Source organism: Populus trichocarpa, chromosome 2, assembly GCF_000002775.5.
Source record: "Populus trichocarpa isolate Nisqually-1 chromosome 2, P.trichocarpa_v4.1, whole genome shotgun sequence".
Taxonomy (NCBI): Eukaryota; Viridiplantae; Streptophyta; class Magnoliopsida; order Malpighiales; family Salicaceae; genus Populus; species Populus trichocarpa.
Window position 1 is genome coordinate 4297664 of NC_037286.2, and position 16859 is coordinate 4314522.

Below are 16859 nucleotides of genomic sequence, written 5' to 3' on the forward strand. Positions count from 1 at the left end.
ATTTTACATATTAAATTTCTGTTGGACTCACCTTATTCTCTATCCGAATATTTTTTTACCAAACTCCAGTTTCGAAAAAAGCATGCCTGGCCTTGCAATTAGTCCTGAGCATACATGTGATTGAAAAACCTATTTCAATCAAGGACTAAATTTTAATCAAAAATATATATGAGGAGCAAAAAAAATAAAGTTATACCCATTCTAATTTTTCTTTAAAAAATCGAGACAAAAAATTTTGCAAAAAATTTAGAGACTATAAATTATGACATGTTTATTTTTGTGTTTTGTTTTTTAAAATTAATTTTTTATAGTAATTTTAGATTATTTGATATGATAATATCAAAATAAATTTTAAAAAATAAAAAATATTATTTTTATTAATTTTTAAATAAAAAATATTTTAAAAAATAATCATTATCATTATAGTAACAATTCACGAGGTTTATACAAATATAAATTCTGGTTTGTAATTTTGTAGTACAATCACGATTCAATTTATGAATATGTCAACAATAGTTCGCATCATTCATAAGCAATCACCCTTGTCATAAAAGTCCAAGACAAAGTGCACACCAGAATGGTATATAAGCTTCATGTCCATCAACTCCTGTCGTCTAGATGAGGTTCACGTCTTTCATACCTGTTTTCTGCCCTACCATGGACAAATAACTGTGCGGCTCTTAGGAAATAATACAAAAAATATGTGCAATGGAAACAGTTCATGAACACAGCAAGTTAATTTCCAGATCTTTCCGCAGACAAAGGCTAGTAACACACAGGTTCTTGGAAGGAGAAATTAGAATCTTGATGCTTGCTAGCTCAATTGCAAGACCATTATAATTAACATTTAACCTCTTCATTTTTCTGCCATAATGTGATTATATATGTCGAAACATCAGCGTGAACAAATCACTAAATGACCATTCATATGTTCATACTCCTCAACCTGCCACCCATAATATTGAACCCAGAAACACTTAAAGCCACCGCAAGGATTTAGAACACAGAAAAGTGCACTAGACTTGCCTGTTGCCTCTATTGAATAAGATCAGGTAAACTGGATCTTGAGAAGTAAGCTGCAGCAGCTGTTTGACGATGTAGGCGCAAGTAGTAATGCTGAATATTGTAGGAATGAAATATCAGTACTTTCAAAAGATATCGAATCGATCAGTTTTGGACTTGAAAAGACGAAAAGTGAGCAAAGTATCGTACACATCAACATTTTATTTTAGATTCATTAAATACATTTTCACCATATATCTGCTAGATTCTTTTATCCCTGATGACCAAACATTTTCATAAAAAAACATGCAAATAGCAATTTGTACTTCATATTACATCAACAATGGCACACTATGTGTGAGACTCGGTTTGGACACCAAAAGAATAACATGGAAGGAAAATGCAAAAAGGTAAATATCGTTTTATCAATTAAAATTTCATTCCTCTTCGGTATGTATCTGAAAATTCCTGCATCCCAAATGGACAGTTGGTTTTAAATTACGTAAAGCAACTGCAGATCATACATATAGCAACTTTTTGACTCTCTTGACAGCCAAAGCAAACCATCCTTTATATTTGAGAATCAAGGCTATGGACGAGATATTACCTCCCAAAGCAAATCAATAACAATATCCATAAGAATGCACTGATCCAACTTGATTCCTTGTAGGCAACCCAAACCTAAATTCACAAGGAAGGACACTATTCATTTGAAAGAAAATGCACAAGGATATTTAGTAAAACCCAAAATTTACTATGATTCTCTCAGTAAATCAAATCACCACTAGACTTTAATATCCCAAAAGATCTTTAACAGATTTTTTAAAGAAAGTCAGAATCTTGTGAAATTGTGAAGAATGATACAAGCATAAGGGTTTATATCATTGTGCTTCTCTCCGCAAACAACTGTTATGAATTTCTTGAAAAAATGAAATGTATCCAAGTACCCGTGAATCACACATGTCAAAGAAGCTAGTGAAAAAGAATCATTTTTAGAGAACCTTTTGTGGCTTCGGTAGAAACTATATCAAGGTCTTAAAATTAGCTTCAAGAATAAAGGAGCAGAACAATGTAACCAAAATAATTCCACCTACCGAAAGAGCCACGACATTGATATAGAAGTCAATTAGTGTTGCAACCATCCAACTGCGAGCATGCAATATACAATCAGTATTATAGAAGATAACAAACTAGCAAATATCTCTGATGAATTAAACAAAAACCAATGATTAGATACAAACAACAGCATCTTAAAGAAACAGAGAAATCTCTCCGTAGCTTTCTGCCCTGCCCCACTCAAAACAAAGGCCAGTAAGAAGACTTTCTAACAGAAACGAGGCTCATCATGGCTTTCTTTTCCCCCCGGAGTGATTTGAATCAGCACCTCATGTTTTTCAACCATGAGGACAAGGACTCAACTAGATAACCACCTTTATCTAATAAAATATTCAACCAAGGGAGAAAATGAAAGGGCAAGAGATAAAAGGAAACTGAAAACTTACGGAGTAAGAAGCTCTTTGCGAAAAGGAGAACCATCAGTTATTAAAGTGTAAATCAAAGTTCCCAGCATCAGAAGACCCAAAATGCTGAAAGCAATCCTTGCAGTCACAACAGCAGATTGTTTTGTCTTTTGTTCCACACCCCTATAAGTAAGTCTGTTTGTCAATGCATGAGCAACTATTACAAAAAGGGAAAGCGGGTGAGATCTGTAGAGCTTGTTGAATCTATTTTATATGAGTTGTGAATAAACTTCTAAAACATAATAACCAAAAAAAAAAAAGATTTCAAAGAATCATGTACTGGTGGTATGGAAGATATTCTCTTCCTTCCAACAGATTCCTAACTTGTTTTGTGTCCAGTTAGAACGGGATTAAGAATCAGAGCAGTAAAACTCTAAAATAGCAGTTTGCCCATCAAGAAGTTCGACCCTTTTAAACAGTAAATCACCATCCAGACTGCTGTTGGTGTCTATGAAGGAAAACCTCCAGTTTCAAAGAAAAATTCCCCTCTTCAACACATTATGAATTCCACACATGGAATAAAGTTTTTACTTGTGAACAGTAGCATTCAGGCTTCCATCATCAGGCAAAGGGGTGTGCACAGAAAAATTAAAACCAAGCTGCAGCATGCTTAGCGTCATGGCTACAATTGCCAGATACAAAACTAAAATGTTTGAGTTGAATTATAAACATTGGAGCTTACTTTTTACCATGATCCAAAGGTTACTGATTCAGGGCATCGAATTGTCATGAGTGGTTAAGCACATGCTTATCTGCTTCTACAAAAGCAACACACACACACACGCAAGACACAAGCTTTGAACAACCACCACTGCGAAAGCAGAACTGATGGGGGGGAAATGGAAACGGGAATAACTTCCAAATCCTATATGGGCTACAGCCTTACTTCCTTATTTTAACAATACTCCAGCATGAGAGCGTAATTCTAGAAACCAGAAATTCAAATCACATACTTGTTTTCGTGCCGCAATAGTACATGATACAGCGGGTCTTGCAAAGATTCTTCAGGCGACAACTTGAGAAGTTGAATAAAAATGTAGGCGCACGTTGCAATGCTGAAGATATTGAACAAAACACAAAAAGATTAAACAACAAATCCTGACACTATACGGCAAGACTATATTAAAGAAGTGACTTTTTGACACTACAACCATTTCTATTAACAACCACCACCACATTTGAATTAATTTCTCAAAGGGATTTGCACTTAATGGAACAATAATTAAAGTATAATAACCATAAAAAATACCTTCCGGAGCATATTAGCAGAACTATCCAAACTGTTGCAGTAATAAAGTTCGATTCCTTGTAGGAGATCCAAGCCTGATAACCACCAGAGAATCCTCTCAGTTGAAGCACGTATCATATTCTTAAATCTTTGGAAGCAAAGACTATTTATATTGGAAGAGAAGGAAAGTGGTACCGCTAAAGCTATAATATTGATGTAGAAATCAACTAAAGTAGCGGCCATCCACCTGCAACGTAAAAGAGAAAGCAAGCAGATTTTATAATTTTCATCTACTTAGAAAACTCTGAAAGTGGAAAGAAAATATTTGACACGGAGAGAGTTTTATTTACGGGGTGAGGAGGTCTCTGCGAAATGGGAAGCCATCGACGTAGATGGTGTAGATGAGAGTGGCCACCATTAAACAGCCCAATACTGAGAAGAGTGCTCTTAAGCCATTTGATAGTGGAATAGCCATTTTTGTTTCCCTGCAGAATACTGTCTTCTCCAATTCTACTATACAGGCCACAGAGGGGAAGACGGAGACGTGGAAGACTGAATGCAGTTGCTTCGTTTCTTTCTTTGACTGAGAGGCCAGTGGAGAGGCTGAGTCCACGTCATCGCTAAAGGAGGGGGGTTAAGATTGTAAAATCGGCAAGCGAAGGAGATATGTACGGGCCGAGTTAGTTTCTCGGCTCAGTGCCGTTTACCTGACTCGAGCTTAAGGCGTGGTTCCGAGTCAAGACTCCTGGTTGGGCTTTTCAGCGAGACTGCTTTATTGTTATAATTTGATATGAATTGATTAAAAGTAGGGCTGTTGGTGTGTGGTACGAGATTTAAAAAATACAAATAAAGTGAATTATTATAATAAAAATTATTTTAAGTGTGTAAAAATTGATTTCCAAATATTTTTGGTGTAATAATAAATTAAAGCATTAAAATAGTAAAAAATAATTAAATTATCAGTGACTAGCGGTGAGAGATAAATAAGAAATCACTTTATATATATTTTGAGAGAAAAATTAGAAGAGGTAGAGGAACAATAATAATATTTGCTTGAAGGTTAGTTTTTATTTTTCACAAACGAAGGGTGAAATTTACAATCCGAGAGGACTAACTTGGAGGGTTATAATCAAGGTTGTATATTAATTGGAATGAAATATTTTGGTTTTGAAGCGTTTTGATGTGCTATTTTCGAGGTTGTACTGTTATATATATATATATATATATATATATATATATATATATATATATCAACAAACATAATTTAAATTTAAAATAAATTAATTATAAATTATGCTATACAAATACAATGTCAAACAAATATAATTTTAAAATTTAAAATATTCATAAATAGTTAAGATTAAATAGAACTTTAACTTAAAGTAATTCAACTTAAACAAAATACAAATTTGATTTAATGGCTTTTTAAGCCCGGAACGAAACATGTGAAATGAAATCGGAACATTCTGGCCGAAATTTATTTGGAAAATCCGAAACGGACCAAGATTTGAAATGAGATGAAAATTATTTTGTTTTGTTTTATTTTTTTAATTAGTATGAAATATTTTGATCATTTCAGATGAAACGAAACAAAATTAACAACCTTGCTATAACACTCTCTTGCTAATTAACCCTGAGACAAGGATTTATTTTTTAATTTAGTTTGCTAACATGACGGTCAATGAGTCATTACATTATAGAAGATAAATAAAAAATAAATATTGTGGTATTTTTATTGTGCCACTTTGAAAGAAAACAGTGTGGATTCCGAAATCGTTTTCTCTTTTTTTTTCGATGGGGCTTTCTATTTTGATTCCTGTTTTTTTTTTTTATCCTTTTATATTATATTGATTGGAATTTAGATTTGGTAATTTATTTTAATTTTTTTTTTCTATAAAGTTATTGAGGTGTAATAAAAAAAACATCTTGTTTGATTTTAGAAAAAAAATGTTTTATTACTTGCACAGAATTAAAATCCCAGGGACCAAAATTGACAATTAAGCCAAGATGCAAGCTTTTTTTTTATAGTTTTTCATGAGGTGCATTTTATAAATTTTAGCCTCCAAAATATTTTTCATTTTTAACCCCTTTAGTTCAAACCATTTACTTTTTAGTTCAAATCTTTTTCGTTCACCTAACGATCCATATGTTTGAGAAAGAGGAGAGAGTTGTTGAAAACTAAAAAAGAAGATAAAAAATTGCTAGCTGTCCATTTTCCAATAACCAAAAATATCAATTTTAGTATTAGTAGATTCTATTTCACGTCAGAAGATCCATTTAAGTGTTTTGCCTTTAATATCATCAGAAAAGCTAGATCTGGGAGCTATTATTTTTTTCATCTTATGTTGATTTTTTTTTTATCAATTAAATATTGTTTTGAGGTTAGATATGGATCTATTTGGGTTTGTGGGAGTTTTTTTAAATATTTTCGGGTAAAATTTGTTTAAAATAAATTTTTTAAAACCAAAAAGCGAAGCTTGTTTTTTTGACCACTTGAGGTGAATAAATCTAATATAGTTAATGACTGCAAGTAACACGTTATTTATTTATTTTTAATAGATGAATGATATGTTGTTCATCCATTTTAATAAATAGAAAAAAAAAAAGGATGGCTAGGAACACGTGACTGACCATCGTTTCTTCCATTTTTATTACAATTCATTGAGATGGATTAATTTGATTTTTTTGGATATTATTTTATTAAATATCATTTGATTTTTGATTTTTTTTAACAAGGTTATAATTTTTTTTTATAGCGTTAACAAGCATTTTTCAATACAATTATCTGCCATGTTTGTCTTCTTGATTTTTATTTGGTGGCTTTCTTGACAATGTCAACTTTTGTTGTCATATAATCAAATAAAAAAAAGTTATTAAATTCAATTGGATCTATATTTTGGGTTACTGGTTTGAATGCTTGATTCGAGTTGACCTGAGTTAATCTAAAACATCGTCATCTTAATATATAAAAAAGGTTCAAACGATGCTATTTTAAATTTTTTTAAGCTAGTTCGAGTTTTAATTGGATCATATTTAAAGTCACAAAGTTAACTAAAACACATTGAGTCGGGTGGGAGTCGAATCAACTTGAAATCCAACCGAGTAAAGGGGTCGATCGAGTGGCCTAGGACAACTCGAGGCCTTGACCGATCAAGATTTAAGAAAAAATAAATTAAGGAGTGATGTGGCCTAACCCGGTCAAAAACACGAGTTGACTCGTAAATTGATTGACCTAAGGTATAGCCCAGTCAAAAGCAAAGTAAAAATCCATTGATTTTTTTTTAAAAAAAATTTCTTGATTAAAACAACGTTGTTTTGGGGTTGACACTCTCAATTCATAACCCGAACCTTATCCAAGGTCAATCTTAAAGTTATATTTTAAAACTATAAGAATAACTACTTTTATTCATGCTTTAGTTGAATAAGCTTGTAATTATTTTTTTATAGGGACATTTTAAAAATAAAAAATAAAAATATTATTTAAAAAAACAAGTTTTTATGTACTTAATGCCTTTGAAAATATATAAATTAACTAAAAAAATATTTTAATAACATATTTATTTTTATATTTTTGACTTTTCAGCCACAAATATTTCTTTAACAATATATATTTCTTTCCCCGTTATATTACACTATAATATTGCATGATCATGGGATCCCACCAATAAAAAAAATCACCCGTTTACTCTCCCTTCGTTTTTTTATTTTTCAATTCTGCTCTCCATATTCCCTGTCAACCAGTAGGCGTCCAGAAGTGAGATCACCAACGTGACGTCATAGAAAAATAAATAAATAATAATAATAAAAAATCCATCCAAAAAGAAAAGAAAAGAAACAACTTGCAGGGGAGGATCCCCACAAACAAAGCCTCGAATGCCACGCATGGACTCTTCCACCAAAAACAGCTCACACGTGCGATTCTTCACATGTTTTTTTACTTCCTGAAGGAATCCAACCGAAAGGAGAAAAAAAACCCGGTTCAAGTCCCTTTCTTTTCCCCACGCACACATATATAACTCTCGCTGCCTCCCCCTCTCCATCTTCTCCCCCAACTCCCCTCCACTTCTCCCTTTCTAAAGAGGAAACAAACCCAAAAAAAAAATAAAAAATAAAATAAAACATAAAAATAAAAATAAAGAATTCAATTCCGTTTACGCAGCCGACCCTATTTTCTCTATTTACATCTGTCCCCAATCACTCTACAAATATATACTTTTTTCAATTTATTCTTTCCGTTGCGAGAGAAGAAAGAAAACAATGGCTGCAGCGGTTGCGGTACCAGTGGTTACGGATCAAACAGCGGCAGTGGTTGCTCCTGCAGCGGAAACGCCTGCAGCCGAACAGTTTCCGAACAGGTCGCTCTACGTTGGGGATCTGGAGCATAACGTCAAAGAAGGACAACTGTTTGATCTGTTTAGCCAGGTGGCGCCGGTTGTTTCCACTAGGGTTTGTAGGGATCAGGCTGGACTAACCTCGCTCGGCTATGCTTATGTCAATTTCAGCAATCCTCAAGATGGTAATTTTCTTCCCATTTATACGACTGTTTGGCCCTTGTTTTGTTGTTTACTCTGTGATAGCAATCTGTTTTCACGTGTTAGTCAATGTGTGAGTGCATGCATCAGTTTTTTCATTAAATTTTATATATTTTTATTGTCCTGCAGTTTTTCTCGTTGTTAATTCGAGTGTTTTTTGTTGTTGTTTTGATCAGCTTGTGTGTTTTTTAATTTTTTTGAGTGTGTGGTGCCAATGTTTTTGTAGTGTCCTATTTATTAAGATCAATCTGGTTATTTTTTTTACTGCAAAGATGGAGAGAAGAGATTGGAGTTCTTCAATTGATGGTTGCTTCCTTTTTTTTCTAGAAGAGATTGGAGTTCTTCAATTGATGCTTGCTTTTTTTTTTCTTCTTGTTTCTTAGTTTTTTTTATCCTTCAGAAACTTTTTGTGCAGAGTTGATAAATGCCAGCCAAAGTGAATAACAACTCCCTTTAAAAAAAAAAAAGATTTTTCTGGGATTTATCCAATGTTTCTGATACTCTTGTCCGTCACCCTCCCTCACACCCTTTGAATGTAGCACATCTTAGTTCAATGACATTGAAAATGATGTCAATTCAAGTTTGTGTGTGCATATAATGTCTTTGCGACTGGAAATACGAGGGCAGACACCATTTTTCCTCAATCGTTTTGCTAACAAAACAAACTTCTTAGCATTTTGACCCTGATTGTCATTTTGCAAACCGCAGCTGCAAAAGCAATGGAGGTTCTGAACTTCACCCCTTTGAATGGGAAACCTATCAGAATTATGTTTTCTCATCGTGATCCTACAACAAGGAGAAGTGGACATGCAAATGTCTTTATCAAGAATCTGGACACTAAAATTGATAACAAGGCTTTGTACGAAACATTTGCTTCCTTTGGGCCTGTCCTTTCCTGCAAAGTAGCTGTTGACAACAATGGTCAATCAAAAGGTTATGGCTTCATACAGTTTGAAAACGAGGAAGATGCTCAGAGTGCAATCAACCGGTTGAATGGCATGTTGGTAAACGATAGAGAAGTTTATGTTGGACCTTTTGTTCGACGCCTAGAAAGGATTGAGGCTAATGGGTCACCAAAATTTACTAATGTTTATGTTAAGAATTTGTCTGAGACAACTTCTGATGAGGACCTTAAGAAAATTTTCAGCAGTTATGGTGCCATCACCAGTGCAATTGTTATGAAGGACCAAAATGGGAAATCCAGAGGTTTTGGTTTTGTGAACTTCCAGAGCCCAGATTCTGCTGCTGCTGCTGTTGAGAAGTTGAATGGGATGACCTTCAGTGATAAGGTTTGGTATGTTGGGAGGGCCCAAAGGAAAGGAGAAAGGGAGGCAGAGTTGAAAGCCAAGTTTGAACAGGAAAGAAATAGCAGATATGAGAAAATGAAGGCTGCTAATCTCTACCTAAAAAATCTTGGTGACACCATTGACGAAGAAAGATTGAAGGAATTATTTTCTGAGTTTGGATCTATAACATCATGCAAGGTATAATCTATTTACAAGTAATTGTTACAATGCAGTTGCTTTTGGAAGTGATAACTGGGTTATTTTTCCATGCAAATAAATTCAATTTTGTTATTCATGTACTGATATTCCTTCCAGGTCATGCTTGATCAACAAGGGTTAAGTAAGGGCTCTGGTTTTGTTGCCTTTTCTACACCAGAGGAAGCTTCAAGAGCTGTAAGTTTTTAATTGCTAATTAGATCTTGCCATCTGGCCTTTTACATTTGCAGTTTTTGTATATTAATTTGTTACCACCAATTTTTATTTTCAGTTGAGTGAAATGAATGGAAAGATGATAGGAAAGAAACCCCTGTATGTAGCCATTGCCCAACGCAGAGAAGAAAGGATGGCTCGGCTGCAGGTGATCTTCATCACTGCATATTTTTCTCGTCAAACAATTACTTTTCTCTTTTTTGTTTCAATAAGAAAGCATTTGTTGCTGGGAAGCATGTATTTATTTATTCATCTTTTTATATGACCTGTAGATGACTTGCATAGCCCTCAGAGCTGTTTTATACCAGTGGCACCTGTAAAAAATGACTACTGAGCTCTTCAATATCTTTGTATCATTGTTGTTGGTAATCTGGATGAAGATTTTGGTTTACAGCAGAAATAGCTAGTTTTTTGCTTTTGTTTTTAGGATTTTTGGGGAGTGAAATAATTCAGATACCCTGTAAACCACGATCCAGATGCAATTGGACAAAGCAAGATAAATGCAGGAATCTGAGGGTTGCTTTTAAACTCACTATTTACTTTTCAACACCCGAATTTGATCTTTTCCATCACTATTTTCTGAAATACAGTGTAGTGTATAGTGAGATGAGTGTTACACTTGTTCAAAAGTTCAATAGTTTGAAAGTATACAAGGGTAGAATCTGATGTAACGCCTATTTTCTCACTTTATTTGTGAAATGTAGATGGATTATCTTAAACGATGTTTCTTGTCAGGCACATTTTTCCCAAATTCAGGCACCTGGACTGCCAACTTTACCTTCAGGACTTCCTGGATATCATCCTGGCACACCTAGGCTTGCACCACACCAGCTCTATTTTGGCCAAGGAACTCCTGGCATGATGCCCCCTCAGCCTGCAGGCTACAGTTTCCAGCCGCAACTCTTGCCTGGAATGCGTGCTGCTGTTGGCCCCAACTTTGTTATGCCGTATCAGCTGCAAAGGCAAGGACAACAGGGGCAGAGGATGGGTATGCGGCCTGGAGGGAACCACCAACAGATGCAGCAGCAGCAGGTGCTTTATTGTTTACATGTCTTTCAACATTTCCTTCCTTTATCTGTCACTCAAGAACACATCATATTTCCCTCCTTTGCCTGTTATATAAGAAAATGTCATGTTTCCCCTTACCTAAGAAGTGTGGTCGGTAATTTTCACATGTTAATTTTACTGTTCTACATGAGCAAATCCCTTTTAATTTTACCTAGTTTTTATTGCAAAGAGGCACTTGCTTGATTGAAACTTCATGACTAAATTATGAGATATTATTGCACTTCAATCTGTTGGAAATGTTTTGTCCAAACTTTCTTCCTCTGATGGTTAATTGCATGGTGAGAGTGGTCGCTTTTATTTTCATCATTACTTGAGCTTTTTTGGCTGACTGCATCGTACTATTCTCATTTGTGTTTCATATCATGGGTTAATGGTACTCAATTCGGTGTTGCTCCTAATCTTGATATGTAACTTGTAGTTGATTCAAAAAATATTCTGCTACAAGTGTTCGCTCATGTCTGATTTCCGCTTCATTTTGAATTCAGCTATTGCACCGGAATACTAATCAGGGTGTAAGATACGTGGGCAACGCAAGAAATGGCATAGATTCATCTGTGGTTCCGCAAGGTTTTGTTGGTCCAGTGATGCCGTTGCCCTTTGAGGCTTCAGGGATGCCTATAACTCCTAGTCATGCCCAGCCAACCACTCCAGTGCCCATTTCAACTCTCACAACCGCTCTGGCTTCTGCTACACCGGAGAACCGCATGATGGTATGTAACACCACATTGCCCCTCCACTCTGGGAGAATGCTTTTTATTTGGTGAAGATAGATGTATGAAACATAACTTCTTATCTTTTTATATATCTCTGGCAGATGCTGGGTGAACAGCTTTATCCCCTTGTGGAATGTCTGGAGCCAGATCATGTGGCAAAGGTGACTGGGATGTTATTGGAGATGGATCAAACAGAGGTGCTACATCTTATTGAATCTCCAGATGCTCTCAAGAAAAAGGTGGCTGAGGCAATGCAAGTCCTTCAGGAAGCTGGTGCTTCTAGCGTTGGTGATCAACCTGGCTCCTTGGCACTCAATGAATGAAGCATAGCTTATTTTCGTGGGTAAATACAATGATTGATACATTGGTGTTTATGAGCACGGTTTTTTAGGGCTTGATGACCCCACCCTTTTTTAGAATTTTCTCTGAAACTAATATTATAGGACCCTACTTTATTTAGTGGATTGGCAGCTTAGACTACCGAATTTGAGCATGACAGCGATTTTTAGGGTTTTTTTTCTGAATCTTGAAACCACAAAATTATCGAAGCACAATCTGAAAACGTGGTAGTGAAAACTTAATTTGTCTGAAAACGTGGTAGTGAAAACTTAATTTGTGTCACAAGATGATGTATAGAAAACGGAATGGGAACTGAATAAATAAAGGATAAGAGCCAACGGAGTTAAAGGGCGCGTTATCTGTCCTCATTTTGTTAGCTGCAAGGTCTAAATTCTAAACCAGATTTTGGCACAGTTCCCTGCATCTTCTCTGGTGTGTAATGAACAGGATGGGCTTCCAGTATCGAATGTTCCTAAGCCGTAGAAGAATTAAACCTCTAAAAGAAGTAAAAGCATGATCTCAAACGAGATCAACTGCACTCCAATTCAATGACAAGTAGCTCAGAGCTTCTAAATTTCAGTTAATTTTGGTCGCTGACCTATATAGAAAGAGTACTGAACAGAGTGAAAGATGTTTACATGAAGTCTGGGTGGACATCATCTTCTACCTTCTGATCGTCATCCAATATGTTCTCCCAATCACCACAGTTCTGGTGGTGAGCTCCAACATTTCTCCCCCTCCCAGAGTTAAAACCATCTTCATCTTGCGTTATGTAATCTTTCCATTTGGAAGCCTTGGTTTTCCCCGTTGTCGGCTGGGAAATCCTTTCCTCCTCCTCAGCCTGTGTCATGCAATCACTCCATTTTGAATTGCCAGCAGGCTTTGTAGACTGATATTTCCTTGATTCCTTGTCTGCAACTCAAAGTTAACCACAACAATTAAAACTAGGAAACTTAAAACATGAGGAATCTCTTGGATTCATTTACTACGATTCCAGTACCTCGAGACATGGGAATTTTGCTAGCATTTCTCTTTGAAAAAACCGGCTTGTACAGATTTCCATCGCCATGATCTCCACTATTCTGCCCAAAATCATTCTTCAATCTGGGTTTCTTAAACATCTCCTTGGGCAACTCTGTCACGACCATTAGCCCAGGTTCCTCCCCTGCGTTACCATATTCCAATTTCCCTCTCAAGAGCGCCATGATCGACATTAACCCAAAATTATATTCAACCATTCAATCAATTGATCAAAATTAAGACAATTACACTTAAAAAGAAACACGTGCAGGTACCTTCGTCCTCTTGTTTAATATTATATTCTTCCTCTGCATCAAGGTACTCAGTCCAATCAGAGCGCCTCTTTCTCTGGCAATCTTCATTTAACCCAATATGATCAGTTTCTGATGTTGGGATTAGCACTGCATCTTGATCGAGGGAGTCTTGTTCGTCAGCGATTTTGCGAGACATGTTGAATGATTGGACAAACTTGCGGAGGTCTTTAGCCAAGCAACCTTGAGCAAAGACTTTCCTTACGGACTGCTTCTGGTTGCAAACTACGCATGTCCACTTGTTGCTGCTCTTCTTCTTTTGCTTCACCTGGACACGCGAAAAAAAAAAGTTTATGTCCGGGGATGGGTAGATGAACAGAAAGATTGGTAAAAATGAGAGAAAGAGAGAGATGAGGGTGCCTGCATCGTGGAGCACTGGTAGCACTGTAGGGCTATGAAAATCGTCTGCATGATCTTCTTCTGGGTGGAAAGGAATTTTTCGCTTTTGTTTCTCGATCTGTTTGGGGTTTGTGTTTTGAAATGGTTTTTTTTTTGGCGGGGAGGGGGTTCTGGAGGTTTAGATTTTGAGTATTTGGCGCCAATATTTAGAATTTTGGGCCAGCTGCTGGAAATGGGCCCGTGGCCTGATTTGTCACCGCATATGGCTACACACATCTATTAATTTTTTTTTTTAAGAAAAAAACATAATTTTTGTTTTTGAGTTCATTTTAAAAATTAAAAAGATATTAAATTGATAATTTTTTTCATTTTTATGATTATTTTTATATGTTGATATAATAATTTATTTTTTAAAAATTTATTTTAAAATAAAAAATATTTTTAAAATTTATCTTGTACCACAATATCAAATATGTTTAATACTGTCTAATTAATACTTGAATTGAATGGAAAGATTGATAATCAATTAAAAATATTTTCTCAGGGTTGTTCTTGATCATTTGAATCAAGTCAACGTAAATAGGCAGCCACAAATCCCACACGAAATAATGGGAATTTGAGTAGCAATAGTTCAAGTAAATAAATTTGCAGTGCATTTCGTATTTTTCAACAACCAATTTATATTTTAATATGTTTAATATTAACATTTTTTACTCTTTTTTCTGAAAAGATATTGAAGAAAGTTTAATTAATAAATAATGAATATTTAAATAATTTATTTTTAATGTTTTGAACTACGAATGACTTTTTTTTTTGGAAAACAACATTTTAACTTTTTTTTTTCTTAAAGTAAAGCTGCAAAATTAGAGAGCAAAATGCTAAAAAAATAGCTTTTTATTTTTGTCCCTTGCAATAAAGATCATCTACTTGACTTTGCTTGTTTTTATGTTTTAAAAATATTTTTTTAAAAAATTAAATTTTATTTATTTATTTTTATTTTAAATTAATAATTTTTTAATATTTTTAGATTATTTTATTGTGTTGGTATCAAAATTAATTTTAAAAAATAAAAAATAAATTTTTAAATAAATATTATTTTAAAAAATAATTACAACAACAGAGAATACCTCAGCCCCTCTCCAACATCGCCAAAACCCAGCACTCAAAAGTCAAAGCTCTTATCCCTCTATTTTCGGTACTGATGTCTTGGATGGAAAGGGTCTCGTGGACCAAGTTTCAAATCTCAAAAAGAGTCACTGTACTCGGCTACTCGCCTCTCAAATCACCTTCGATTCCCCCTCTATTTCTCATCCGCCGCTTGTCGGCGCTTTTTTTTTCTTGTTTGGTACTGGCCGACTTGGTCAGGCAAATCCAGCTCCTCCCCATTTTTGTTGATTTCATACGCGCTGAATCCTATGGTTCTGTTACTGAGTGCAGTGGGGCTCCCCGTATTTCCCTCGACTTGAAGCTCAATGTCAGTGACAAACACGTCACTCTAGCATTCTCGTCCTTTGACATGTACAGCTGTACTCCTCATTCTTCTTGTATCACGTTTTTTTTTATTATATATTTAATATTCTTAGCTATAAATCAGTGTATTAAATATTTGATTTTCACCTCGGGATTGCATTTCTGAAGTGTTATTGATAGTAGAAAATGTTCTTTCATGTGAGCGCGCCTCTCCGAGCATGGATGTTCCGCGGAAACCCGACCGGGAAAGGAGATAGTTTCTGTTTGCCAAAAAAATTGGTAGAAAAGGAACTGGAATGGAGTACTTATTGATGAAATTTGACATTGAATGCTGAGAAAATGTGCTAAACTATTTTTGGACATTAACTCAACTATATATCTTGTAACGCCTATCCCACTGTCCGGTCGCAGGAACTCAACCTGATGATGAACACAATTGATTGTTCATGCTTTATTCAAACACCTGATTGTTTATGATTCTCCATTAGTTGCAAAAACCAGTTAAAATAATTGAAGCAAGTCTTAACATTTGCCATGATTATTATGAAGGATTATGTTGTTTTTTCGCTTTTTTTCTTTTTCTTTCTTTCCTGGGAGCACCGAGCTTTGCAGCTGTCAAACTATGCAATCACTGAGTACACAAACTGTAATAAACATTCTTATTTGTAAAAAACTTTATGCGGCCATATTAATTGAAGCAATTGTGTAAGATTGCCACCACTTGGGACAACTCATATGTCGATGCCGAATTTTCAAAGCCCTGGCGTTTTCTCACTTCCAGGTGAGTAGTGGACGAGGATTTTTAGCAGGGGTGACTACGTTCCCACCTGAGTCATAAATGATGACGCCTGAAAAATCAGGTAGCTGGCATTACCCATGAGTATATATGTTCTTCTTCCAAACTGGAGCTCCTTGTTCACCACTGAACGTGCTATCATCACGACTGCCTGCATGGATGCCGTAAATTACTCCTGTGCCCAGCATCGTATCTTCAGTGTTGAGTTGTATTACCGGATCGTGATCAAAGGATCCATAACAAGCACTCCACCGACGCCATTTACGTGAATGTGAAGCACACACGAACAAGGCAAATGCACACAAGAGAAGAGTCACTGCAGCCAGGCCAGCTTCTGATGAACTTAGTGGTATTTGTTTCAAGTGAAGTTCGCGAGCCATGGGAATTTTTTGATGCTTGATTCTCTGTGATTTTGAGAGAGTTTATAAGGCTCATCTCTGCCAAATGGGGTTGCTGGATTTGGAGGATTTGTTAGAGTTTAGATTGAGATAATTTTTTTTGACTCTTCATGATTCTTGTAAAAAAAAAAAAATTAATTTAAAGTAAAAAAACAATCTAAAAAAAATTAATTAAAAAAAGAAAAAAGCATTGTGCCAAAAAAAAACATGTTTTTAAATTACGGTTAAATTGTTTTTTTTTTTTTTTAAATTAAAACTTTTTAATACTATTAAAAATTTAAAAATATTATTTTAATAAATTTTAAAAAAAAATCTTTAAAAAACAACGTCTATATTACTTCAAAACAAGCGCCTAATCGATCACCGTATTGCTATTACAGCATTAATGCATCGTTCCAACTATACCTA

At 35.0% G+C, this 16859-nt stretch overlaps 3 protein-coding genes across 3 annotated transcripts; 1 reads left to right on the forward strand and 2 right to left on the reverse strand.

Annotated features, from left to right (window-relative positions):
• Positions 1 to 398: 398 nt before the first annotated feature.
• Positions 399 to 4354, reverse strand: LOC7467792 (uncharacterized). The gene is made up of 9 exons (XM_024594669.2): positions 4101 to 4354; positions 3946 to 3997; positions 3772 to 3845; positions 3476 to 3577; positions 2505 to 2657; positions 2097 to 2148; positions 1610 to 1683; positions 1027 to 1116; positions 399 to 652 (listed from the first exon to the last, which is right to left on the reverse strand). Exons 1-9 carry the CDS (start codon positions 4223 to 4225, stop codon positions 601 to 603), a joined length of 774 nt encoding a protein of 257 aa, XP_024450437.1. The 5' UTR covers positions 4226 to 4354; the 3' UTR covers positions 399 to 600.
• Positions 4355 to 7802: 3448 nt separating this feature from the next.
• LOC7467793 (polyadenylate-binding protein 3) lies at positions 7803 to 12271 on the forward strand. The gene is made up of 7 exons (XM_002300860.4): positions 7803 to 8266; positions 8991 to 9766; positions 9884 to 9961; positions 10056 to 10145; positions 10733 to 11029; positions 11551 to 11775; positions 11880 to 12271. Exons 1-7 carry the CDS (start codon positions 8008 to 8010, stop codon positions 12099 to 12101), a joined length of 1947 nt encoding a protein of 648 aa, XP_002300896.1. The 5' UTR covers positions 7803 to 8007; the 3' UTR covers positions 12102 to 12271.
• A 332-nt stretch (positions 12272 to 12603) lies between these two features.
• On the reverse strand, positions 12604 to 13923 carry LOC7468754 (uncharacterized). Its single transcript, XM_002302119.4, has 4 exons — positions 13809 to 13923; positions 13413 to 13716; positions 13118 to 13282; positions 12604 to 13029 (listed from the first exon to the last, which is right to left on the reverse strand). Exons 1-4 carry the CDS (start codon positions 13857 to 13859, stop codon positions 12752 to 12754), a joined length of 798 nt encoding a protein of 265 aa, XP_002302155.4. The 5' UTR covers positions 13860 to 13923; the 3' UTR covers positions 12604 to 12751.
• Positions 13924 to 16859: the final 2936 nt, after the last annotated feature.

Bases quoted from the DNA above. Each gene is read 5' to 3' on its own strand.
- LOC7467792 (XM_024594669.2), bottom strand. From the start codon at position 4,225: ATGGCTATTCCACTATCAAATGGCTTAAGAGCACTCTTCTCAGTATTG. The intron at 3,846-3,945 runs GTACCACTTTCC...GGTGGTTATCAG, and splicing joins TCAATATTATAGCTTTAGCG to GCTTGGATCTCCTACAAGGA. The intron at 3,578-3,771 runs GTATTTTTTATG...CAATATCTTCAG, and splicing joins CTGCTAATATGCTCCGGAAG to CATTGCAACGTGCGCCTACA.
- LOC7467793 (XM_002300860.4), top strand. From the start codon at position 8,008: ATGGCTGCAGCGGTTGCGGTACCAGTGGTTACGGATCAAACAGCGGCA. The intron at 9,767-9,883 runs GTATAATCTATT...TATTCCTTCCAG, and splicing joins GATCTATAACATCATGCAAG to GTCATGCTTGATCAACAAGG. The intron at 10,146-10,732 runs GTGATCTTCATC...GTTTCTTGTCAG, and splicing joins AAAGGATGGCTCGGCTGCAG to GCACATTTTTCCCAAATTCA.
- LOC7468754 (XM_002302119.4), bottom strand. From the start codon at position 13,859: ATGCAGACGATTTTCATAGCCCTACAGTGCTACCAGTGCTCCACGATG. The intron at 13,717-13,808 runs GCACCCTCATCT...TCGCGTGTCCAG, and splicing joins ACCAGTGCTCCACGATGCAG to GTGAAGCAAAAGAAGAAGAG. The intron at 13,030-13,117 runs GTACTGGAATCG...TTTGAGTTGCAG, and splicing joins CAAAATTCCCATGTCTCGAG to ACAAGGAATCAAGGAAATAT.